We start from the raw sequence: 27,564 nt of genomic DNA on the forward strand, positions 1-27,564 counted from the left end.
CCTCACTAACCCCACCCTCATTAACCCCACTCTAACCACACTATCCACACACTAACCCCACATTATCCACACACTAACCCCATGCTATCCACGCACTAATCCCACACTATCCACACACTCACCCCACACTATTAATTCACTGAACCCTCGCTAACCCCTCACTAACCCCACACTCATTAACCCCACTCTAACCACACTATCCCCACATTTACCCCACATTATCCACACACTAACCTCACACTATCCACACCCTAACCCCACGCTAATCACTCACTAATCCCACACTCACCCCACACTATTAATTCACTGAACCCTCGCTAACCCCTCACTAACCCCACACTCATCCCGCACTAACACCTCACTAACCCCAAACTAACCACAAACATATCCAACACTAACTCTGTCATGTGCAATGCCCAAGCACCAGAGGTCCTCATCACCATAGTATTAGCTGTTGCCCTTAGCAATGGATCCATTAATACATACCTGTTTCCAGTACCTCATTAACCCCTTCTACTTATACTTCCCTCACACAGATACACACTGCTAAGCATTGCCATTACTATCTGCAAGCCAAGCGTACCCCAGTTATCTGCTTTCTGTTTCTTTGATTCCTGCCTGCCTTTTGACTTTAGAGTTTTGGAACAGTTTTCCTGGTTCCTGTGTTTCCTGATCCTGGTTTTTGAACTCTTTGCTCTGCCTCTGACTCTGCCTTTTGGATCTCGTGTTAAAAAAGGATATGGATCCTATAACCTTGTCTACCTCAGCCTCATTACAAACCCCACACTAACTCCATGTGAATCAGTTATTAATGTTATACGTTACGTTATTTTTTCAATAAAAATATAAACAATGAACATGTCATTTACAGAAAAATAGTAATAAAAATATACAGCACCCTGTATTCTGGTGACTTTCTGTAATGTTCTGTAAATATCATTAAATATTAATTCTATGTTTGTTGTTAGTGTTGTGAGGGTGTTTTGTGAGCGGTGTTAAAGGGTGGATGAGGGCAGTAGGTTAAGGGTTAACACCATGCAGGAGTCCTCCATGCAGTCCAGCATCTCCACCCAAATTTTAAAATTTACACCTACAGAAAACAAACTTTTCTAAAAACCTTTCATCTTTAAACTAACCCTGAAAAAACATTAACATCCATCTCACAGCCTTCACCTCAGAGGTGTCAGAAGGTGCACTATGTAACCTCCCCTTTAATAATGACATTTCATTCCTTATTAAATATAAGAACTGAATAAAGTTATAAATAAAGATTATATTCTGATAAAGATACGAGCAGGGCCTGTAGCAGAGCTCTGACTGAGGGAGGGACTGTGTTTTTGAGGCTGTGATCAAGAACTGAGCCGATAAACGTCTCCTCAAAATCTCACTGGAGTCTCAGGAGGAAACTTCCAATAAACTTCACAGACGTCTGGTCTTCTGTCCACTACTGTCCTCCAGGACAATGTTCAGGTCTGGGTCCACCGCCGACCACTGTCCATCAGGACACCGTCCAGCTGTGTGTCCCCTGTCCACCAGAACACCGTCCTGAACTGTGTCCCCTGTCCATCACTGTCCATCAGGACACCGTCCAGCTGTGTGTCCTCTGTCCACCAGAACACCGTCCTGAACTGTGTCCCCTGTCCACCACTGTCCATCAGGACACCGTCCAGCTGTGTCCACTGTCCACCAGAACACCATCCTGAACTGTGTCCCCTGGTCACCAATGTCCATCAGGACACCGTCCAGCTGTGTCCACTGTCCACCAGAACACCGTCCTGAACTGTGTCCCCTGGTCACCACTGTCCATCTGGACACCGTCCAGCTGTGTGTCCTCTGTCCACCAGAACACTGTCCTGAACTGTGTCCCCTGTTCCCCAATGTCCATCAGGACACTGTCCAGCTGTGTGTCCCCTGTCCACCAAAACACCGTCCTGAACTGTGTCCCCTGTCCACGAGAACACCGTCCTGAACTGACCCCTGTCCACCAGAACACCATCCTGAACTGTGTCCTCTGTCCACCAGAACACCGTCCTGAACTGTGTCCTCTGTCCATCAAAACACTGTCCATCTGTAGCCTCTGTCCACCAAAACACCATCCTGAACTGTGTCCCCTGTCCACCAGAACACCGTCCTGAACTGTGTCCTCTGTCCACCAGAACACTGTCCATCTCAGTGTCCCCTGTCCATCAAGGACACCGTCCTGAACTGTGTCCCCTGTCCACCAGAACACCGTCCTGAACTGTGTCCCCTGTCCACCAGAACACCGTCCTAAACTGTGTCCACTGTCCACCAGAACACCGTCCTAAACTGTGTCCACTGTCCACCAGAACACCGTCCTAAACTGTGTCCACTGTCCACCAGAACACCGTCCTGAACTGTGTCCACTGTCCACCAGAACACCGTCCTGAACTGTGTCCTCTGTCCACCAGAACACCGTCCTAAACTGTGTCCACTGTCCACAAGAACACCGTCCTGAACTGTGTCCTCTGTCCACCAGAACACCGTCCTAAACTGTGTCCACTGTCCACCAGAACACCGTCCTAAACTGTGTCCACTGTCCACCAGAACACCGTCCTGAACTGTGTCCACTGTCCACCAGAACACCGTCCTGAACTGTGTCCTCTGTCCACCAGAACACCGTCCTAAACTGTGTCCACTGTCCACAAGAACACCGTCCTGAACTGTGTCCCCTGTCCACCAGAACACCGTCCTGAACTGTGTCCACTGTCCATCAAGGACACCGTCCTGAACTGTGTCCCCTGTCCACCAGAACACCGTCCTGAACTGTGTCCCCTGTCCACCAGAACACCGTCCTGAACTGTGTCCCCTGTCCACCAGAACACCGTCCTAAACTGTGTCCACTGTCCACCAGAACACCGTCCTGAACTGTGTCCACTGTCCACCAGAACACCGTCCTGAACTGTGTCCTCTGTCCACCAGAACACCGTCCTAAACTGTGTCCACTGTCCACAAGAACACCGTCCTGAACTGTGTCCTCTGTCCACCAGAACACCGTCCTGAACTGTGTCCTCTGTCCACCAGAACACTGTCCATCTCAGTGTCCCCTGTCCATCAAGGACACCGTCCTGAACTGTGTCCCCTGTCCACCAGAACACCGTCCTGAACTGTGTCCCCTGTCCACCAGAACACCGTCCTAAACTGTGTCCACTGTCCACCAGAACACCGTCCTGAACTGTGTCCCCTGTCCACCAGAACACCCTCCTGAACTGTGTCCCCTGGTCACCACTGTCCATCTGGACACCGTCCAGCTGTGTGTCCTCTGTCCACCAGAACACTGTCCTGAACTGTGTCCCCTGTTCCCCAATGTCCATCAGGACACTGTCCAGCTGTGTGTCCCCTGTCCACCAAAACACCGTCCTGAACTGTGTCCCCTGTCCACGAGAACACCGTCCTGAACTGACCCCTGTCCACCAGAACACCATCCTGAACTGTGTCCTCTGTCCACCAGAACACCGTCCTGAACTGTGTCCTCTGTCCATCAAAACATTGTCCATCTGTAGCCTCTGTCCACCAAAACACCATCCTGAACTGTGTCCCCTGTCCACCAGAACACCGTCCTGAACTGTGTCCTCTGTCCACCAGAACACTGTCCATCTCAGTGTCCCCTGTCCATCAAGGACACCGTCCTGAACTGTGTCCCCTGTCCACCAGAACACCGTCCTGAACTGTGTCCCCTGTCCACCAGAACACCGTCCTGAACTGTGTCCCCTGTCCACCAGAACACCGTCCTAAACTGTGTCCACTGTCCACCAGAACACCGTCCTAAACTGTGTCCACTGTCCACCAGAACACCGTCCTGAACTGTGTCCCCTGTCCACCAGAACACCCTCCTGAACTGTCTCCTGTCCAGCACTGTGTCCAACTCTCATGCAGGGAATTCTAGGATAATGTTGTATATTAAAAGCTGACTTAATTTCACTGTGACTTTATTTCAGAAGTGTTAGCATTAGCATATAGCATTATTTATATTAAAAATATTGCTTGTTTTTTTAAATTACTTCCTGATAATTCAGAGCATCCAGTGAGAGCTGAGAGAGACAGAATGAGCTTCAAACAAAATGAGTTTATTTTTTATCAGAGATTAAACATGCCCCTGGTGTCAGTGGTCTGAACCTCCCCAGATTACTTAGTGCACCTTTAAATTCATGAATCCATTCCCAAGCAGCAGACGTGCTTCATGACATCATCTCGGCCGAGGTACACATTTAAATGATGTGTAATACCTATATCAGAGGAATAGCGTGGGTCACTGAAACACATAGAAAGCCAGAAGCATTGATTGGCAGTTGCTGTAAAACTCGACCCTGGCGTCAGACTTCATCTTTATCCTGAAGACTGATGGGTGACGGACGGACACCGCCAATGTAAACATCTCCACAATCTCAAATACACACAGCTCTCCCACTTACTGCAGCTGGACCGGGGCAAATAATGAAAATAACAATGCATATCCCACTGGGTCCAACCTTCTGTTAATACCACAGTCAGAAGTATTCAGACACCCCCTCATTACTGCGCTCAGGATGTAAACACACACTCCATATTAACAGGTTAGAAGTCAAGAACATGAGTCGTGAATCTCTGGGAACTGACTCAGAGTTGTGTCACGAGTCACTGGGAACTGGCACAGAATCGAGTTATGAGTCACTGGGGACTAAATCAGAGTCATGTCACAAGTCACTGGGAACTGGCACAGAGTCGAGTTATGAGTTACTGGGAACTGAATCAGAGTCATGTCACGAGTCACTGGGAACTGACTCATAGTCGAGTTATGAGTCACTGCGAACTGAATCAGAGGCATGTCACGAGTCACTGGGAACTGACTCAGAGTCGGATTATGAGTCACTGGGAACTGAATCAGAGTCATGTCACGAGTCACTGGGAACTGACTCATAGTCGAGTTATGAGTCACTGGGAACTGACTCTTATTTGAGTCACGGTTCACTCGGAAATGGCTCCAGTTCTGGGAGGAGTGTCTGGACTGGGTCAGGACTGTCCAGTTGAGGAAAGAGTGTCTGGACCGGGTCAGGACTGTCCAGTTGAGGAAAGAGTGTCTGGACCAGGTCAGGACTGTCTGGCTGCTCCGTTACTCTGATTTAATTATGTGACTCAGAGCAGATCAGAGTCTAATTTTACTCTCTGCAGCGCAGCAGCATCCATCAGTCTGAGATCAGACAGAACCGTAGGAGGGGGGTGTCCCCATCAGAGGTGGATTTACTGTCTACAGGGGTGTGAGTGAGTGACTGGGTGTATGATGCTCTGTCCAGAGCGTGTTCCTCCCTGGGGTCCAATGATTCTGGGTAGACCCCAGGCAGCCACGATGACCAGGAAGAAGTCCTTATAAAAGATGAACTAATGAATGATATGATGAACAAATGAAATTCCTTCATTTTACCATAGGTTACCATTAGTTAAAGGGCTGCATGGCACTACAGTGGGTCTGACAGGGTCTGAAAAAGTGGTCTTGATCAGGAGAATCAAATTGAAGCACTGCTCTGGCCCGGTTCTGAGGTCTGGACATGGACCTGCACCAGGGGTGGTTTTAGACACAGGACGTCAGTGAGATTTGACTGAATCCTTCAGCTCCAGCAGCAGCGGTGAGAACACTGTCCAGGGAACAAAGACTAAAGCCTGGTGTTGATCTAAAGTTTATGTAGAGGTTATGGAGCTTAATAAACAGTACACCCCCAGGGTTTTATTTTATGGCGTGTGGGCGGCATGGACAGGAACTGCGTCTAATGTCCTGTTATCAACCTGCGTTTTGATAAGAGCAGGTTTATGGCAGTGAACATGTGGTCAGTGTGTGTCCTCGTCTCTGTCCTCCTCGGGGACAGAGTACCAGCCGTGTTTTTATCTCCTCCATCTCAGCTCTCGCTGACGGAGACGTGTTGACTGTTCTGGACACTTTCCTGCCATATGTCTCTCTGTGTCCACACTGAGGCAGCTGAGAGAGCAGGTGAGCGTAATTACATTAGGGCCCAGACAACCACATGAAGACTCTTAACCCTGGAGCAGCTGCATGAGACACATTTTCTAGTTTCACATTTATCTGTACAGCGCTTTTTTACAAACGAATGATGTCTTAAAGCAGCTTGAAAATCAGAAATCAGAACTTCACCAGAAACCCAGTGAACGACAACAACAGGAAACTAACTGGGTCTCCTTCTCTCAGACCACTGAGAACATTATGGAAGAGAGAACCCCCCTTTTATGACCAGGGAAGGAACCGAAACTAAAAAAGTCTTGTTGTCTGAGCGCCGCTGGCCCCGCCCCGAGAGGACGACTGACGGATGGAAGTCTGTGAAAACTCAGCCGGAACACAGTGGGTGAAAGTGTAATCGAAAAGTGCAGAGGTGCTGTTTCCTTTAAGATCTGAATTTTCCAGTGGACGGTTACAAACGAACATTAAGTGAATCATTTTTCAATTATCATTGCGTCCATACACGAGGTGTGTGTGCTTCTGTAGGTTGTGTTTGTCCACTGTCCACACGGTGTTTGTCGCCCTCTATGTGTTGTGTGTCCTGGGCGGGGGTGCTGTCCTGACTTGACCAGACACCACCCGGTCTCGTCTTCGTTCTGCTTTACTATAAATACAGATCAAAGCTGACCTCAGGTGATTTACCTGGAATTAATCATGAATAAATTCTTTATTTTTAGGAGAAATGAACGATTCCAATCTCAGCGTGACCTGAAATGAACTTCAGCTAACTTTGATTATTTTCTTTGCATGTTTTAATTTGAAATGAACCCTTCTCTCCAGATTAGATCTTTTCCCCTGTGTCTATCTGAACAGAGCTCCAGTGCAATAAGACCGCTGTGTGTGTGTGTGTTATGCTCCAACAGGCATGTGCAGAACGTTAGAGCTCTGTGAGAGCCACACGAAACCTCCACCCTCTGTAATTAAGAGACATTTAACGTAACTAATACCACACAGATGCTCAGATCACACTGAGAGGACTCTATACACACACACACACACACACACCCACCCACCCACACACACACACCTGTCCATAAAAGCAGACACACAATAACACACACACACAGTGTTAAAGGTGTTATTGATGAGCTCCAGATGTAAGGGAATATTAGTGTGTGTGGATGCTGCTCTGCTCTGAGTTCAGCTGCTGTAACCTGTCCCCTATTGGACACAGTGTGTATAACTGCCACACAACAACATTCATTAATTCATTTATTCATTGTCTCTAACCATTATCCATTGTGGTGGGTCCAGAACCTTCCCAGAATCACTGGGCTCAAGGAACGAACACACCCTGGAGGAGGTGCCAGTCCTTCACAGGGCGACACACATTCACGCATTCACTCACACACCAAATAACAACAAGGGATTTCAAAATCCTGCAGTCACCAGGCCCAATACCAAGAGTGGGCTAGAGGGGTATAAAACCCCCATTGTGGAACTGTGTTCTCTGAAGGGATGGAGTTCCTATTTTCATCTGGCAGCGCTGTATTATCCTTTGCGCTGTAACTCTAGCTGTTCGTCTATGAGCTGATCTGATTCAACTAAAACACTTTCCTCTCAGACAGGAATTCAGCCTTTTCCTTTTCCTCATTAGTAAAACACACCACAATTAGAGGAACAATCACATCAGAGATACTGATCCGAAAAAAATAGAAAAAAAACAGCTAAACACCAGCTAAAACACATCCGATAAAAAACAACTGTTAAAACTCACCAGCTCTAACATATCTGCTAAAAACCAGCAGCTTAAACACATCCGCTAAGAATCAGACATGTTTCCTTTCCATTTTCTAAAGTTTCTCATACAGGCCAAAAACACCAGCTACAAAGCACTAGCTACAACAAACCATCTACACACACTGACAACAACACACAAGCTAAAACACACCAACTAAACACGGCAGCTAAAAAATATCCGCTAACAATCAGCAGCTTAAACACATCTGCTAAAAATCTGACATGCTTTTCACTACTTACTACACACCGCTTACAACACACCAGTTACAACACACAAGTTACAACAGAACCGGCAAAAACACACCAGCTACAAATCTCATCTACAACAGAAACAAAACACATCAGCTAAAACACATCAATTACAGCACATCAGCTAAAACACACCAGCTACAACACATCAGCTAAAACACACCAGCTACAACACATCAGCTACAACACACCAGCTAAAAAGACACCAATTACAACACATCAGCTACACTACATTACAACATTACAACCACACCAGCTAAAAACACATCAGCTAAATTACACCAATTAGAACACATCAATTACAGCACATCAGCTAAACCACACCAGCTAAATTACACCAATTAGAACACATCAATTACAGCACATCAGCTAAACCACACCAGCTAAATTACACCAATTACAATACATCAATTACAGCACATCAGCTGAATCACACCAGCTAAAAACACATCACCTAAAACACATCAGCTAAAACACACCAATTACAGCACATCACCTAAAACACACCAATTACAACACATCAACTAAAACACACCAGCTAAAAACCCACCAGCTAAATCACACTAGCTAAAAATCCACCAGCCAAAAACACACCAATTACAGCACATCACCTAAAACACACCAGCTAAAAACACACCGATTACAACACATCAGCTAAAAACACACCAATAACAGCATATGAGCTAAAACACCAGCTAAAAACACACAAGCTAAAAACATACTAGCTAAAGCACACCAATTACAGCACATCAGCTAAAAACAAACAAGCTACAACACACCAGCTAAAATACACCAGCTAAAAACACAGCAATTACAGCACATCAGCTAAAACACACCAATTACAACACACCAGCCAAAAACACACCAATTACAGCACCTCACCTAAAACACACCAGCCAAAAACACACCAATTACAGCACCTCACCTAAAACACACCAGCTAAAAACACACCGATTACAACACATCAGCTAAAAACACACAAATAACCGCATATGAGCTAAAACACCAGCTAAAAACACACAAGCTAAAAACATACTAGCTAAAGCACACCAACTAAAGCACACCAATTACAGCACATCAGCTAAAAACAAACAAGCTACAACACACCAGCTAAAATACACCAATTACAGGTCATCAGATAAAACACACCAGCTAAAAACACAGCAATTACAGCACATCAGCTAAAACACACCAATTATAGCACACCAGCTAAATCACACCAGCCAAAAACCCACTAGCTAAAAACACCAATTACAGCACACCAGCTACAACACACCAGCTAAAAACACACCAGTTACAACACACCAGTTTAAAACACACCAGCTAAAACACCCCAAGTAAAAACACAATTACAGCACACCAGCCAAAAACCCACCAGCTAAAACACACCAATTACAACAGACCAGCTAAATCACACCAATTAGAACACATCAATTACAGCACACTCCAGCTAAAAACCCACCAATTACAATACACCAGCTAAAACACACCAATTACAGCACATCAGCTAAATCACACCAATTACAACACATCAATTACAGCATATCAGCTAAATCACACCAATTACAGCACATCAGCTAAATCACACCAATTACAACACATCAATTACAGCATATCAGCTAAATCACACCAGCTAAAAACACAACAGCTAAATTACACCAATTACAGCACATCAGCTAAATCACACCAGCTAAAAACACACCGATTACAACACATCAGCTAAAAACACACCAATTACAGTACATCAGCTAAAACACACTAGATAGATCACACCAGATAAAACACAACAGCTAAAACACACCAATAACAGCATGAGCTAAAACACCAGCTACAACACACCGGCTAAAAACACACAAGCTAAATCAACCAATAGCAGCACATCAGCTAAAACACCAGCTAAATCACACCAGCTAAATCAACCAATTACAACACATCAGCTAAAATCACACCAGCTAAAGCAAACCAATTACAACACATCAGCTAAAATCACACCAGCTAAAAACACACCAGCTTAAAAACACACCAGCTAAAAACACACCAGCTACAACACAAGCTAAAACACACCAGCTTAAAAACACACCAGCTAAAAACACACCAGCTACAACACAAGCTAAAACACACCAGCTTAAAAACACACCAGCTAAAAACACACCAGCTTAAAAACACACCAGCTTAAAAACACAAGCTAAAACACACCAGCTTAAAAACACACCAGTTACAACACAAGCTAAAACACACCAGCTACAACTCAAGCTAAAACACACCAGCTAAAAACACACCCTCTCAAATACACACCAGCTAAAGCACACCAATTACAACACACCAGCTAAATCACAAAAGCTAAAATCACACCAATTACAACACATCGGCAAAAACACACAAGCTAAAGCACACCAGCTAAAAACACGCCAGCTGCAACACATCAGCTAAATCACACCAGCTACAACACAAGCTAAAACACACCAGCTAAAAACATACCCTCTCAAAAACACACCAGCTACAACACAAGCTAAAACACACCAGCTAAAAACATACCCTCTCAAAAACACACCAGCTACAACACAAGCTAAAACACACCAGCTAAAGCACAGCAATTACAACACACCAGCTAAATCACATCACACCAATTACAACACATCAGCTAAAACACACAAGCTAAAGCACACCAGCTAATACACCATCTAAAAACACACCAGCTACAACACAAGCTAAAACACCAGCTTGAAAACACACTCTCTCAAAAACACACCAGCTACAACACAAGCTAAAACACACCAGCTTGAAAACACACTCTCTCAAAAACACACCAGCTACAACACAAGCTAAATCACACCAGCTTGAAAACATACCCTCTCAAAAACACTCCAGCTAAAACACACCAGTTACAACACAAGCTAAAACACACCAGCTACAACACAAGCTAAAACACACCAGCTACAACACAAGCTAACACACACCAGCTACAACACAAGCTAAAACACACCAGCTTGAAAACATACCCTCTCAAAACCACTCCAGCTAAAACACACCAGTTACAACACAAGCTAAAACACACCAGCTACAACACAAGCTAAAACACACCAGCTACAACACAAGCTAAAACACACCAGCTACAACACAAGCTAAAACACACCAGCTACAACACACCAGCTACAACACAAGCTAAAACACACCAGCTACAACACAAGCTAAAACACACCAGCTACAACACAAGCTAAAACACACTAGCTTAAAAACACATCAGTTAAAAGCACACCAGCTTTAAAACACACAAGCTAAAAACATACCCTCTCAAAAACACTCCAGCTAAAACACACCCGTTACATCACAAGCTAAAACACACCAGCTACAACACAAGCTAAAACACACCAGTTACAACACAAGCTAAAACACACGCTAAAACACACCAGCTTTAAAACACACCAGCTAAAACACAAGCTAAAACACACCAGTTACAACACAAGCTAAAACACACCAGCTACAACACAAGCTAAAACACACCAGCTACAACACAAGCTAAAACACACCAGCTACAACACAAGCTAAAACACACCAGCTACAACACACCAGCTACAACACAAGCTAAAACACACCAGCTACAACACAAGCTAAAACACACTAGCTTAAAAACACACCAGCTAAAAGCACACCAGCTTTAAAACACACAAGCTAAAAACATACCCTCTCAAAAACACTCCAGCTAAAACACACCCGTTACATCACAAGCTAAAACACACCAGCTACAACACAAGCTAAAACACACCAGTTACAACACAAGCTAAAACACACTAGCTTAAAAACACACCAGCTACAACACACTCTCTCAAAAACACACAAACTAAAAACACACCCTCTCAAAAACACACCTGTTACAACACACCAGCTACAACACAAGCTAAAACACACCAGCTACAACACAAGCTAAAACACACCAGCTACAACACAAGCTAAAACACACTAGCTTAAAAACACATCAGTTAAAAGCACACCAGCTTTAAAACACACAAGCTAAAAACATACCCTCTCAAAAACACTCCAGCTAAAACACACCCGTTACATCACAAGCTAAAACACACCAGCTACAACACAAGCTAAAACACACCAGTTACAACACAAGCTAAAACACACGCTAAAACACACCAGCTTTAAAACACACCAGCTAAAACACAAGCTAAAACACACCAGTTACAACACAAGCTAAAACACACCAGCTACAACACAAGCTAAAACACACCAGCTACAACACAAGCTAAAACACACCAGCTACAACACAAGCTAAAACACACCAGCTACAACACACCAGCTACAACACAAGCTAAAACACACCAGCTACAACACAAGCTAAAACACACTAGCTTAAAAACACACCAGCTAAAAGCACACCAGCTTTAAAACACACAAGCTAAAAACATACCCTCTCAAAAACACTCCAGCTAAAACACACCCGTTACATCACAAGCTAAAACACACCAGCTACAACACAAGCTAAAACACACCAGCTACAACACACCAGCTACAACACAAGCTAAAACACACCAGTTACAACACAAGCTAAAACACACCAGTTACAACACAAGCTAAAACACACTAGCTTAAAAACACACCAGCTACAACACACTCTCTCAAAAACACACAAACTAAAAACACACCCTCTCAAAAACACACCTGTTACAACACACCAGCTAAAAACACACCCTCTCAAAAACACACCAGCTACAACACAAGCTAAAACACACCAGCTAAAAACATACCAGCTACAGCAAACCGGCTAAAGTCACACAAGTTAAATTACACCAGCTAAAACACTAGTGTTTTTAACTAGTTTCACTACAATTTTGCACATTTTTTAAAGTAGATTAAAAAATATCTAAATAAATTTTACTATAATTTGAATCCGTCAATCTTTCATTTGAATTTTATTTTATATCTGTAATAAGAAAGAGCAGTTGACTCCACTGATGTGCATTTTAAGGTGGACGAGCAAATTAGAACAAGGGTCAACACAGGGAACAATAACAGTATTAAAAAAGAGCAGCATTAATAATTTATCACATTCACTCAGACAACACTATAAATAAATTAGTGAAATGAAATGGACATTGGTTTCCTCCATGACCTCATTAGTCAAGCAGGGGACTCTTATTTTGGGAATCCTTGCTGATCCATTTGTAAATGAAGTGTGCTCACGCAGCTTTAACCTAGGCCTTTTTAACCCTTTGAACACCACTAACACAAAAAAAGGCTTTTACTAATCACAAAATGGAGCTTTAAGCAGGAGCTCTGGGAGCTGCTGGTCCTCCGCGGAGCATTTATATAACGACCAGCACATCCTTAATCTGACCAGCACCATCAAGGTCAGCACACAGAGGGAGAATGAAATGAGCCACAGACAAATGAATATGGACAGGAATGATGTACGCACAAGTGGCTTATCTTATTTCTCTGTATCCCTTCCCCTCTGTCTCTCCCTCCCTCTTTCTTTCCCTCACTCTCTCTCCCCCTCCCTCTCTGCGTCATAAAGCCTCATTGTGTTGATCACCTGTGAGTGCCCTGCTCTGCTCTGATGATGCATGCACAGCTAAATCAGGAAAGGAAAAAAAAAAGCAGAAAAGCACCCATCCCTCCATCTCCACCAGAGAAAAGATGAATAAACACTCACTCAGAGGAGTCGATGAAGTAAATGACCAGTGCTCCGATGCTGAGGGCGAACACCAGCACCACCTGAGGAGCAAGAGAACAGAACAGGGCTTAAATGAGGCATTCGTTCTGAAAAGATGTTACTGTTTTTTAGAATTGCTAAGACCCCACAGTCCCCCACAACCTGTCGCTCAGGAAAGATGAACCACACACACATTCCCTGCTCCAGGATCATTTCACCGACACCAAACACAGCCTTCACCAATCAATCCCTGTTTTTGTTTTGGACACAATCTCTTCTTCATTCAGTGTTCATATTTTGCAAGAGACTAGCCCTCACTCAAAGACATCACAAGGAGGACATCAGAAAGAGTTCATGACTCTCTCAATACTGTACTTAATTATAGTTTTCTGCTCATGTCCAGTTTCATTCCAAACAGAACAAAGACTTTTAAGAAATGTCAATGGGGATGTTTTTGAAAAGACTCAGCCGTGCTCTGAGTGCTTAAGACTTTTATTGTGTTCAGAAGCTGGTTTGGAAGTTTGAGCTGGGTTGGGGGGTTAAGGGACGACGACGACGACAAGCCACACACATTTACCTCTCACCCAAACCCAGTCCTAGCTGAAAAGTGCTTACGGCTGATTTGTTTACTCAGAATTCACTGCCTCAGCTTCGTACCCAGGCCCCGTGAGAGGCACACTGCCCTGGACAAAGAACAGGAGCTGAAACTGGACAAGGAGGGCGAGGATGAAAAGGCAAACACTCACACACACACTCAACCACACACAGCGGACACAGGGAGAACTCAACACACACCAGGGCCCTGGAACTGTGTGACATAGACATTACTATATTATATTTTTAAAAAAATATAGCTGTTTAATTTCTAACAATCCTGAAAAGCAGGGGGTGCTGTTGCACACTCAGCACAACCACTTCCCACGTCCCTGAGGACAAATAAGACAATCAGAGAGGACACTTTGTATCCAGGATCCAGCCTGGTCTGAGCCAGCACCGGAGCAAGTATCTACTGCCTCACAGTTAATGAATCAGCTCCGTCTACCAGCACCTCATACATACCCAGCTGAATCCAGTCGTTATAAAGGGTGTCTGCAGTCTTTTAGAAACCGGACCAGGATCACAGAGAAACTCCTGTAATAATTACATTACTCCAACTCCAGATGGAGCTCAGTGCGAAGCGTGCAGAGGAGCCATAAACCCGACACAGGGCAGCAGATGTGTGTCAGGACGGATTTAAAGAGCCCTGAGTATTGATTAAATAATCCAGTCAGTAATAATCATTACTGAATTAATTACTTTAAGTTTATCACACTGTGAGACTTTCTCTCTGCAGAGACAGACTCTTCCTCTGCAGTGATTCTGTGCAGTTAAAGATCAGATACGGATCTCTGCACTGCGCAGCTTCAGTCTTTTCTTTATCTGCTCTAAAGCCTCGAATCCAACGTCTCTGCAGATTTCCACTTTCAGCCACAGCAGATCCACTTTAGATTCATCTAAACTCTATTTTAAAGAAACTATCCAGAGAAGATCATTCAAAAGTGGCATCTCTTCAAACATAAGAGGGTGTTTTTAAGTGGCAGGGGAAAGATGACGACATTTAGATGGGAAACTATTAGAAAATGTAGTCCTATTTTAATTACACAATAATACAATACTTAAGTTAAACATTCAAAGTGCGAAGTTAAATCAGTGTAAATCAGGACAGAAGCAGAGATAAACACATCAAGTCAATGTCATGGTCTAACCATTGTTTACAGTGGATTCAGATTGTAGTGATATTCTCTCACACACATAGTTCTCTCTGTTTAAGTTAAAAGTGAGCATTTTAGAGTATCGCCTCGACTCGAGTTAACCACAATCACAGAAACCACACAGACATAGCAATTTACTTTTATTTTTCTTTTGTTTACAAATCAGAAAGCAGATAACGGTCCACTGTGCCATAACCCTTTACTCTGTTCAAAATAACTCCAAAGGAAAATGAACTGAAACCCCATTGGGTGAAGAGTCCAGGGACAGCGCTGTCTTTTAATATTGGCACCCCAGGAACGTCTCTCAACCAATCACATCGTATGGTCGGCACTAACTGTGGTATAAATGTAAATAATTAACGAATGAAGAATGTGTGAATGTTCCACATCTATAGCGCTGTTCTACACTCCTAAACACTTCACATTCTCTGGGAGTCTCCACCACCTCCTTCTAGATGTGAGGAGATGAGGGGAGACATGAGGAGACGTGATGGAAAGTCAGAGAGGTTTATTAAAGATGAGGACAGAGAGAGACCACAGGGGCAGCATTAGCAAGAAGAGAGTCAGAGCAGAAATGATGCCCCCTGTCTGTCCCTAAAACACACTCCGTATGAAAATAAAGTGGTAGTTAAGAGGACCTGAAGGTGTACTTGCGTGTCCAGATGCGTCTGATGAGGAGTAACACCTCTCTGACAGGAACACAGCTGTCACAATGATGTAATACTCCATTATTATTTATATCACCAACAGAGTTTTCACAGTCAGTCACAACACGTGAGGCAGTGTGTGTGTCAGGTTGTTTGTGTGTGTGTGAGAGAGAGAGAGAGAGAGAGAGAGAGAGTGAGTAAGAGTGAATAAGAGACTTTAGCATGGTTGAAAATTAAACTAAATATCCATCCACGCAGATAGACAGATAAGATTTATCACTACCCCCAGCCACTTTCTCTCTCTCAGGACCATGTTAAATACTGAGCTATGAGTCAGAACTGGCGTAAAAAACATTTTCAGTATTTTACTGAACGTTTAGAAGATGAGGTCCAGTCACAGACAGATCAAAGACAGACTGGACAGCCAAGGAGACGAAAGACCAGCAGAAAGGTCAGGTGAGGTCAGGAGGCAGAGATCAGAATGAAGAGGATGAAACATTTACAAGAGGAAAGTTCAGATAAAGAACAACAGAAGAGAAGAGACAAAGAACGACAGGAGAGATGAGATGAGGAAAGACAAGAGAGATGAGGCAAAGAACGACACGAGAGATGAGACGAGGAATGACAGGAGAGATGAGACGAGGAATGACAGGAGAGATAAGACGAGGAATGACAGGAGAGATGAGACAAAGAACGAGAGGAGAGATGAGACGAGGAACGACAGGAGAGATGAGACGAGGAACGACAGGGGAGATGAGACAAGGAACGACAGGAGAGATGAGATGAAGGATGACAGGAGAGATGAGATGAGGAATGACAGGAGAGATGAGACGAAAACGACTGGAGAGATGAGACAAATAATGACAGGAGAGTTCAGACAAGGGAAGACTGAAAAGATCAGACGAGGAAGGACAGGCAAGATCAGACGAGTGGGACAGGAGAGAGATTACACCAAAAAAAAACAAAAAAAAAACACAGAGACTGCACTGTAACAAAATACACCAAAGAGACTACACTGTAGCAAACTACAGCATCAACGACTACATTGTAGCAAACTATACCATCAGAGACTACATTGTAACAAACTACACCATCAGAGACTACACTGTAGCAAACTACACCATCACAGAATACACTGTAGCAAACTACACCATCAGAGAGTACATTGTAATAAACTACATCATCACAGACTACACAGTAACAAACTACACCATCAGAGACTACACTGTAACAAACTATACCATCAGTGACTACACTATAACAAAATACATCATCAGAGACTACACTGTAGCAAACTACACCATCACAGAATACACTGTAGCAAACTACACCATCTGAGACTGCATTGTAATAAACCTCATCATCAGAGACTACACTGTAACAAACTACGCCATCAGAGAGTACATTGTAATAAACTACATCATCAGAGACTACACAGTAACAAACTATACCTGAAGTGACTACAATATAACAAAATACATCACTGAGAATACACTGTAACAAACTACACCATCAGAGAATACACTGTAGCAAACTACACCATCAGTGACTACACTGTAGCAAACTACACCATCAGAGACAACACTATAACAAAATACACCACAGAGACTACACTGTGGCCAATGACACCATCTGAGAATACGCTGTAACAAACTACACCATCAGAGACTAGACTGTAACAAACTACACCATCAGAGACTTAACTGTAGCAAACTACACCATCAGAGACTACACTGTAGCAACTACACCATCAGACATTACATTAAAACAAAACACACCAGGGGTGCCCAACTCCAGTCCTGGAGGGCCGGCATCCAGCAAATTTTGGTTATATCTCTGCTCACACACACCTGAGTCAACTCATCTGTTAATTGCCCTGAAATACACCACTTGAGACATCACTGTTACAAACTACATCATCAGAGAATACACTGTAACAAACAACACCATCAGAGACTAGACTGTAGCAAACTTCACCATCAGAGACAACACTATAACAAAATACACCATCAGAGACTACACTTTGGCAAACTACACCATCAGAGAATACACAGTAACAAACTACACCATCAGAGAATACACTGTAACAAACTACACCATCAGAGACTACATTGTAACAAACTACACCATCAAAGACTACACTGTAGTGAACTACATCATCAGAGACTACACTGTAAAAAACTACACCATCAGAGAATACACTGTAGCAAACTACACCATCAGAGACTACACTGCAACAAACCACATCATCAGAGAATACACTACAGCAACTACACCATCAGAGATTACACTGTAGTGAACTACATCATCAGAGACTACACTGTAACAAACTACACCATCAGAGACTACACTGCAACAAACCACATCATCAGAGAATACACTACAGCAACTACACCATCAGAGACTACACTGTAGTGAACTACATCATCAGAGACTACACTGTAGCAAACTACACCATCAGAGACTACACTGTAGCAACTACACATGAGACTAACAAACTACACCATCAGAGAGTACTCTGCAACAAACTACATCATCAGAGACTACACTGTAACAAACTACACCATTAGAGGCTACACTGTAGCAACTACACCATCAGAGACTACATTGTAACAAACTAAACCATCCGAGACTACACTGTAACAAAGTACACCATCAGAGACTACACTGTAGCAACATCATCAGAGACTACACTGTAGCAAACTACACCATCAGAGACTACACTGTAGCAACATCATCAGAGACTATACTGTAGCAAATTAAGCCATCAGAGACTACACTGTAACAAAATATACTATCAGAGTTTACATTGTAGCAAAATACACCATCGGAGACTACACTGTAACAAACTACACCATCAGAGATTACACTATAACTAAATACACCACCAGAGACTACACTGTAGTAACTACACCATCTGAGACTACACTGTAGCAAACTACACCATCTGAGACTACACTGTAGCAAACTACACCATCTGAGACTACACTGTAGCAACTACATCATCAGAGACTACACCGTAATAAACTAAACCTTCAGAGGCTACACTGTAACAAACTACACCATCAGAGACTACACTGTAGAAAAATACACCATCACAGACTTCATTGTAACAAACTACACCATCAGAGACTACACGGTAACAACACACACACTGACAGTTGCTCAGACTCTGTGTGTATAGTGTCCATCTCCCCTAGATACACTTTCATAGGTCAAAGGTCAGCTCAATCTCATCAGCTTACTTTACTTTTTAAAACTGGAGGACACACACACACACACACACTAATAATGGACACAGGAATGACCCCTAACTGACCCTCATTGACTAAAACTCAGAATTATAGCTGCATTACTCTGTGTTTGTGTGTGTGTTTGTGTGTGTGTGCACCAGTGTCCTGCTGAAGCGAGACTGAACTTTTGACCAAATGCTGCAACTCGAAGGCCTGCTGACTAGCTAAGACTAGTAGAAAGTGGATACCCATAATGCATTGAGCTGTTTGGTCCCCATCAGGTCGTGTCCAAAAGTGTTAACTACCATCCAGCACTCGTTGACTATAATAGTGCACTATGTAGTAAGTAACATTGGAATCAGTGAATAGGAAGCCATTTTGGACACAGGTACAGTGCCCCACCCACTCAGCGGCCAGCGCAGGCACTGAGACTCACCCACTCAGCAACAAATAGAAAAGAGAGAAAAACAAAGAGATAAAAAGACAGAGTGTAATTAAAGTAGATCAGACTGTTTACTCTGAGTGACCATCCCCAGGGCACTGTCAGCCACAGCATATTAATGAACCCTCTCTCTCTCTCTCTCTTTCTCCCTCTCTCTCTCTCTCTCTATCAGTGTGAGTAATGTAACACACACACACATATATATATATATATATATATATATATATATATATATATGTGTGTGTGTGTGTGTGTGTGTGTGTGTGTACACTAAATTGGACATTATTAAATGTTTTTTGGTCTATTCTAAGAACAGGGTGAAACCATCAAAATCCACAAGAGGGGTTTAAACCACCTCAGCACTGGTGTGTGGAACAGTGGAACTGTGTTCTCTGGAGTGATGGGGTTCCTCTGGTGTGTGGAACAGTGGAACTGTGTTCTCTGGAGCGATGGATGTCCTCTGGTGTGTGGAACAGTGGAACTGTGTTCTCTGGAGCGATGGGGTTCCTCTGGTGTGTGGAACAGTGGAAGTTGTTTAGGGGGTAAGTGCATTGACGCCTGCAGTCCTGGCTCTCAGCGCTCTCAATATACGACCTGTCAAAACCTGCAGACGCTTCATATTCACTCTTAGTTTAATTAAACCAAACTGCAGCAGGGCAGCAGGGGGCGCTCTCCTACACTCACTGTCTGTGAGCAGTGTGGTGTGTTTTCCCTGTGTCTGTGTGGGTGTTCTCAGGGTGCTCTGCTTTCCTCCCACACTCCGAACAGATATTGGTAGCTGCAGTGGCAAAGAGAATGTGCATAGGTGTGTGTTTAAGTGTGTGTGTGTGTGTGTGTGTGTATGTGTGTGTGTGTGTCTGTCTTAAGGTGTGTGTGTGCTTTTGTGTGTTTAGGTTTGTGTTTGTATAGGTGTGTGTGTGTGTATAGTGTGTATGTCTGCATGTGAGTGTTTAGGTTTGTGTGAGTGTTTAGGTGTGTGTGTGTGTGTTTGCATATGTGTGCGTGCGTGTGAGTGTGTGCATGTACGAGTGTATGTGTGTGTATATTGTGTCTGTCTGCATGTGAATTTGTTGCATGTGTGTGCGAGAGTGTGTGCGTGAGTATGCGAGTGTGTGCGAGTGTGAGTGTCATGAGTGAGTGTGAATTTGTGAGTGTGTGTTTGCGTGTGTGTGTGTATGTGCGAGTGTGAGTGCGGGTGTGTTCGTGAGTGTGTGAGTGTGTGTGTGTGTGTGTGAGTGTGTGTATGTGCGGGTGTGTTCATGAGTGTGAGTGTGCGTGTACGTGAGTGTGAATGTGTGTGTGTGTGTGGGTGTGAGTGTGTGTATGTGCGAGTGTGAGTGCGTGTGTGTGTGCGTGAATGTGTGTGTTTGTGTTTGTCATGAGTGAGTGTGAATGTGTGTGTGTGTGTGTGTGTGTACGTGCGTGAGTGTGAGATTGTGTATGCGCAAGTGTGAATGCGGTGTGTTCATGAGTGTGAGTGTGTGTGTGTGCGTGAGTGTGAATGTGTGAGTGTGTGTGTGTGTGTGTGTGTGTGTGTGTGCGTGGGTGTGAGTGCATGCGCATGAGTGTGTGTGTTTGGACCATTAATCCTCTATGAAGCCAAGCACTTGAAGTCCTTCAGATCTTCTGGTCTTGATTAAATGAGGACAGTGGAATTTGGCCAAACTTCAGAGCAGTGCCAAACCATTAACCCTCCCCCCTCAACCCCTCCTCACCAACACAACCACCACCCAGGCATCACACCACCGCAGACTCCTGCAGTCCCCCACAGCCTCCTGCCCGGTTTCAGGGGGTAAGTGCACTGACGCCTGCAGTTCTGGCTCTCAGCGCTCTCAATATACGACCTGTCAAAACCTGCAGACGCTTCATATTCACTCTTAGTTTAATTAAACTAAACTGCAGCAGGGCAGCAGGGGGTGCTGCAGTGTCTCAGGGTCCTCTCCTACAGTCACTGTCTGTGAGCAGTGTGTTCTCCCTGTGTCTGTGTGGGTGTCCTCAGGGTGCTCTGCTTTCCTCCCACAGTCCAAACACATATTGGTAGCTGCAGTGGCAAAGAGAATGTGTTCTTACTGGAGACTCCCTCACAACCTCCTGAGAAACCACTACACTCTCCTGAGACACAATCACAATCTCCTGAGAAACCACTACACTCTCCTGAGAAACCACTACACTCTCCTGAGACACAATCACAATCTTCTGAGAAACCATCACAACCTCCTGAGAAACCACTACAGTCTACTGAGACACAATCACAATCTCCTGAGAAACCACTACAATCTCCTGAGAAACCACTACACTCTCCTGAGACACAATCACAATCTCCTGAGAAACCACTACAATCTCCTGAGAAACCACTACACTCTCCTGAGACACAATCACAATCTCCTGAGAAAACATTACAACCACCTGAGAAACCATCACAATCTCCTGAGAAACCACTACAATCTCCTGAGAAACCATTACACTCCTCCACCCACCGTCTGAGCTGCGTCTCACTGGGGTTTTACTGTGCTCCAAACTCACAGCCCTGCGGTCCACTAACAGAAAGTGTGTCAATGTCCAATTACCTCTGACCTGACACTAATTTAATCTGTGCACATTCACAACTCACTACCACACACTCACATGCAGACAGACACACTATACACACACACACACACACACACACACACACACTATAATCACACACAGACTATACACACACACACTGCACACACACTACAAACACACTATACAAACACACACTACACACACACAATACAAACACACACTGCACACACACACACACATATACACACTATACAAACACAAACTATACACACACACAATACAAACACACACCACACACACAATACAAACACACACTGCACACACACACACACACACACACAGTGTCTATTACCACTTCCACACCTCCATCAGTGTTCACTTCCACAACCACCCCACCAACAATGTCTCCACTTCCACAACCACACCTCCAACAATGTCTCCACTTCCACAACCACACCTCCTACATAGTGTCCACTTCCCCAACCACACCTCCAACACAGTGTCCACTTCCACAACCACACCTCCAACACAGTGTCCACTTCCACAACCACACCTCCAACACAGTGTCCACTTCCACAACCACACCTCCAACACAGTGTCCACTTCCACAACCACACCTCCAACACAGTGTCCACTTCCGCAACCACACCTCCAACACAGTGTCCACTTCCGCAACCACACCTTCAACATAGTGTCCAATTCCACTTCTACGTAAACACCTCCAACATAGTGTTCACTTCCACAACCATACCTTCAACATAGTGTCCACTTCCACCTCTACGTACACACCTCCAACATAGTGTCCACTTCCACCTCTACGTACACACCTCCAACATAGTGTTCACTTCCACAACCACACCTCCAACAATGTCTCCACTTCCACAACCACACCTCCTACATAGTGTCAACTTCCCCAACCACACCTCCAACACAGTGTCCACTTCCACAACCACACCTCCAACACAGTGTCCACTTCCAGCTCTACGTCCACACCTCCAACAGTGTTCACTTCCACCTCTACATCCACACCTCCAACAGTGTTCACTTCCACCTCTACAACCACACCTTCAACATAGTGTCCACTTCCACCTCTACGTCCACACTTCCAGCAGTGTCCACTTCCACATCCACACCTCCAAAACAGTGTCCACTTCCACATCTACAACACAGTGTCCACTTCCACCTCTACGTCCACCCCTCCGACATAGTGTCCACTTCCACGTCTACACCTCCAAAACAGTGTCCACTTCCACCTCTACAACACAGTGTCCACTTCCACATCTACAACACAGTGTCCACGTCCATGCCCGCTTCCACATGAACAAGTGTCTATTTCCACCTTTACGTCCACACCTCCAACAGTGTCCACTCCCATGTCCACACCTAAAACACAGTGTTCACTTGCACCCATCCAACAGTGTCCACTTCCATGTCCACACCTAAAACAGTGTCCACTTCCACACCTACAACACAGTGTACATTTCCAGCTCTACGTCCACACCTCCAACAGTGTTCACTTCCACCTCTATGTCCACCCCTCCAACATAGTGTCCACTTCCACAACCACACCTTCAACATAGTGTCCAATTCCACCTCTACGTCCACACCTCCAACAGTGTTCACTTCCACCTCTACGTCCACCCATCAAACACAGTGTCCACTTCCACACCTCCAACACGATGGTCATGCTTAGGTCAATATTCTTCACAAAAATCTCTCTTTTATTTTTCCCAAGTTCTGCTGGATGACTAGGTGGATGTATGGACGATGAATAGAAAAAGTAACACACACATACACACACACAAACAAACAGACTACACACACACCACACACACACACACACACACACACACACGCCATACGCACACAAACATCTGCTGTGCTATGGTGAGCTGCTGTTTCCATGGTTACTGACTGGGCTAGCAATGCACCCGGCCATTATTTCTGTTAGAGAGAAGAAACAGTGCACACACACATACTATCTCTCTCACTCTCACTCGTCTCTGTTGCTGATGGTGGGGCCTCAGCTTCTCAGAGGAAGCCTGCACTCCTCAGTATCGCAGGTAGGGGGCAGTGTGTGTAACTGTGTGAGGCTGAGAAAAACGGGTTTTGGGAACACTGGGAGGAAACAGATAATAACAAACAAACAAACAACAAACTATTTCCAAACTGTTAAAGAATCCACGTGTAGTGCCCTTCAGGATGACACCAGTGGTGGTGGACATGAAGAGTGTGTTCAGATGTGTGTGTGTGTGTGTGTGTGGTGTGTGTGAGTGTGTGTGAGTGAGTGTACATGTGTGTTTGTGTGTGTATAGTGTGTGTGAATGTATTATTTATGTATGGTGTGTGTGGGTATTTTGTATGTATGGGGTGTGTGTATGTGTGTGTGAGAGTATAGTGTGTGTGTGTGTATGTATATTATGTGTGCGTGTGTGTATGTATATTATGTGTGCGTGTGTGTATGTATATTATGTGTGCGTGTGTGTGTGTGTTATTGTATAGTATGTGTGTGTATATAGTGTGTTAGTGTATTGTATATATGTATGTATGCGTGTGTGTTATAGAATGTGTGAGTAAAGTGTGTGTTAGTGTATAGTATGTGTATGTGTGTGTGTGTGTGTGTGTGTGTGTGTGTGTGTGTGGTTCAGAGATCAGTTACTTACCAGAACACGTCCAGTCAGAGTCTGAGCAGAGATCATGACCCCGGCCCAGTCCTTCACTGAGGTCATCCATCCCACCTCACTGACCACCGCCGCCTCCTTTTTCTCTCCTTTAATCCCTCCATCACTCGCTCCTCCAGGATTACTGATCCTCTGAACGTGCTGTACACACACACACACACACACACACACATACACACACACACATCAGTTCACAACGGCCTTGTTGTTATTGTGGTTCGATTCAGCACCTTACACCCAACTCCAGCACCTGAGCCTCGCTGATGTAAATGAGGCTGACTGCCATCAAACACTCACAGCAGTGTTCCAGTGTATACACTGAGGCCTGAGCAAGAGAGGAATGACCACAGGAGTTAAACCTGCCCCAAGATATTATCCTCAGAGAGAGGCCGGCTTCTTAAACAAACACAAACATCAAATATAAAAACAAACGTCAAACTAAACATGAACACAAACAATTATCAAAATAAACACAAACATCAAAATAAACATAAAAATCAAATATAAACACAAACATCAAAGTAAACACAAACACAGAAATGAAGTGGTTAAAGAATGCAGCGCGGCCTGAGACGGGTCCCAATGAATAAATGATGTCCCCCCTTCCCCCTCAGGTGCAGACCTCACTCAAACATCAGCATTCACCCCGTCATCATTTATTCATGTGAAAACAACACACACCTGTCATTCAAATCAACAAACACCACTGGACACCGAGTGTGTGTTTACATTCACCTGGGGGGTGGGGGAGGGGGCTTCACAGCTTCACTACCAGCTTTAAACCTCACATCAGAGAGGACACACACACACCACACAAACACACCATACAAACACAAGCACACACACACTCACACATACACACACTACATATATATATATATATATACAAACATTCAAGTGATAACTTGGTCCGCAGCTGTAAAGTTCAGGAGGGTGTTTATCTGAGTGTATATATGTGAGTGTATCTGTTTGTGTGTATTTATGTGTGTGTGTGTGTGTGTCTCTGTGTGTTATCTGTCTCCATGAGAGATACATACTATGAATTTAATTATGAACTGTGTAATGACTCTGACCCACTATTTGGGTTTTATATGATATTATGTTTTATATGTTAGTACTGTATCTGTATGTGTCTGCATGTGTGTGTATATATGTGTGTATCTCTGTGTGTGTGTGTGTTGGTGTTTGTCTGGAAGGAGAGTAATGAGTTTATTTAATTAGTTAAAGAAATTATCTGGATTAAATTAAACACAACACGACCTGCCAGCGTTCAGAAACAAGGAAGAGACGCCGAGGAGAAACAGAACACATCTCAGAGCAGAGCAGAAGACCAGGGGCCTTATTTATAAAACTCTGTGGATTCTGGGGTGAATGCGTGTGCGCCCAAAGCCAGAAAATAGTGTGTGCCCAAAAAAATTTGAGGTGAGGAGATATGTGTTGTCGCATTATGTGTCAGTGAGCTGGGTTTTAGTGGCACCAAAAAAGCCATTATTACAGACCGTGAAGCAGCCTCTTGACTATTTAAATATAAACCTGTGATTCTATGCAAGTTACAGCTGTTTAGGCTCATAATTATCTGCAGTTTTTACCAGCCCATAACCATTTACTCTCTATTTATTATGGAGTTTAATTTCTTCTAATAATAATGACAACAATAATAATAATAACAATAATTCATTCATTATCTGTGACCCTTATCCAGTTCAGGGTCGCGGCAGGTCCAGAGCCTACCTGGAATCATTGGGCGCAAGGCGGGAATCCACCCTGGAGGGGGCGCCAGTCCTTCACAGGGCAACACAGACACACACACACATTCACTCACACACTCACACCTACGGACACTTTTGAGTCGCCAATCAACCTATAAACGTGTGTTTTTGGACTGTGGGAGGAAACCGGAGCACCCGGAGGAAACCCACACAGACACAAGGAGAACACACCAATTTCTCACAGACAGTCACCCGGAGGAAACCCACGCAGACACAGGGAGAACACACCAACTCCTCACAGACAGTCACCCGGAGCGGGAATCGAACCCACAATCTCCAGGTCCCTGGAGCTGTGTGACTTATGGCCGCGCATGGGTCAAATATACGCTCAATTTTACACAAAGTATTTCTTTATAAATCAGTTTCTGCGTGAGATGTTACGTACGCAGATTTCAGTCAGGCCCCAGGAAGAGATGCAAATGAAAATTGAGAGAAAGCAGCAGACAACCAGCGAGTGTACCGAGACCAGGACGAGATACTGAGGGGAAACGCTGCAGGAAGAACACACATGAGCTGACTCTATCTAACGGCCCCCCGGTGAAGTCTGAGATGGAGGATCTATGGAAAGCCGTGTTCAGAGACATCTTTAGAGACATTAATTGGCGAGACGGAGCGTGCTCAGTTCAGATTAATGAACATGCCGGAAAATGTCCTCAGATTCCTCATAAATATTTAAGTCAATGACGGTGAAGTTCAAAGATGTATGGCCGCTGATGGAGATCTTGCCTCTGTCTAATTAACTCTAAAAATATCCCCAATGAATCAAAGTCCCCTCTGCCCGAGAACGTCTCTCCGTCCTCTTATCATCTCCACATGAACGGAACCAGACATGCAGGCCCCTT

At 44.3% G+C, this 27,564-nt stretch overlaps 1 protein-coding gene across 1 annotated transcript in view; it reads right to left on the reverse strand.

Moving 5' to 3' along the window:
• Positions 1–27,564, reverse strand: part of LOC136691305 (calcium-activated potassium channel subunit alpha-1-like) — an 87,646-nt gene that overhangs the window by 45,512 nt on the left and 14,570 nt on the right. Inside the window, exons 3-4 of the mRNA XM_066663808.1 lie at positions 24,936–25,094; positions 13,650–13,711 (exon numbers count right to left, since the gene is read on the reverse strand). Of these exons, the coding sequence (XP_066519905.1) occupies positions 13,650–13,711; positions 24,936–25,094 (221 nt within the window). The remainder of the gene's footprint in view (positions 1–13,649; positions 13,712–24,935; positions 25,095–27,564) is intronic.

Source organism: Hoplias malabaricus, chromosome 3, assembly GCF_029633855.1.
Source record: "Hoplias malabaricus isolate fHopMal1 chromosome 3, fHopMal1.hap1, whole genome shotgun sequence".
Taxonomy (NCBI): Eukaryota; Metazoa; Chordata; class Actinopteri; order Characiformes; family Erythrinidae; genus Hoplias; species Hoplias malabaricus.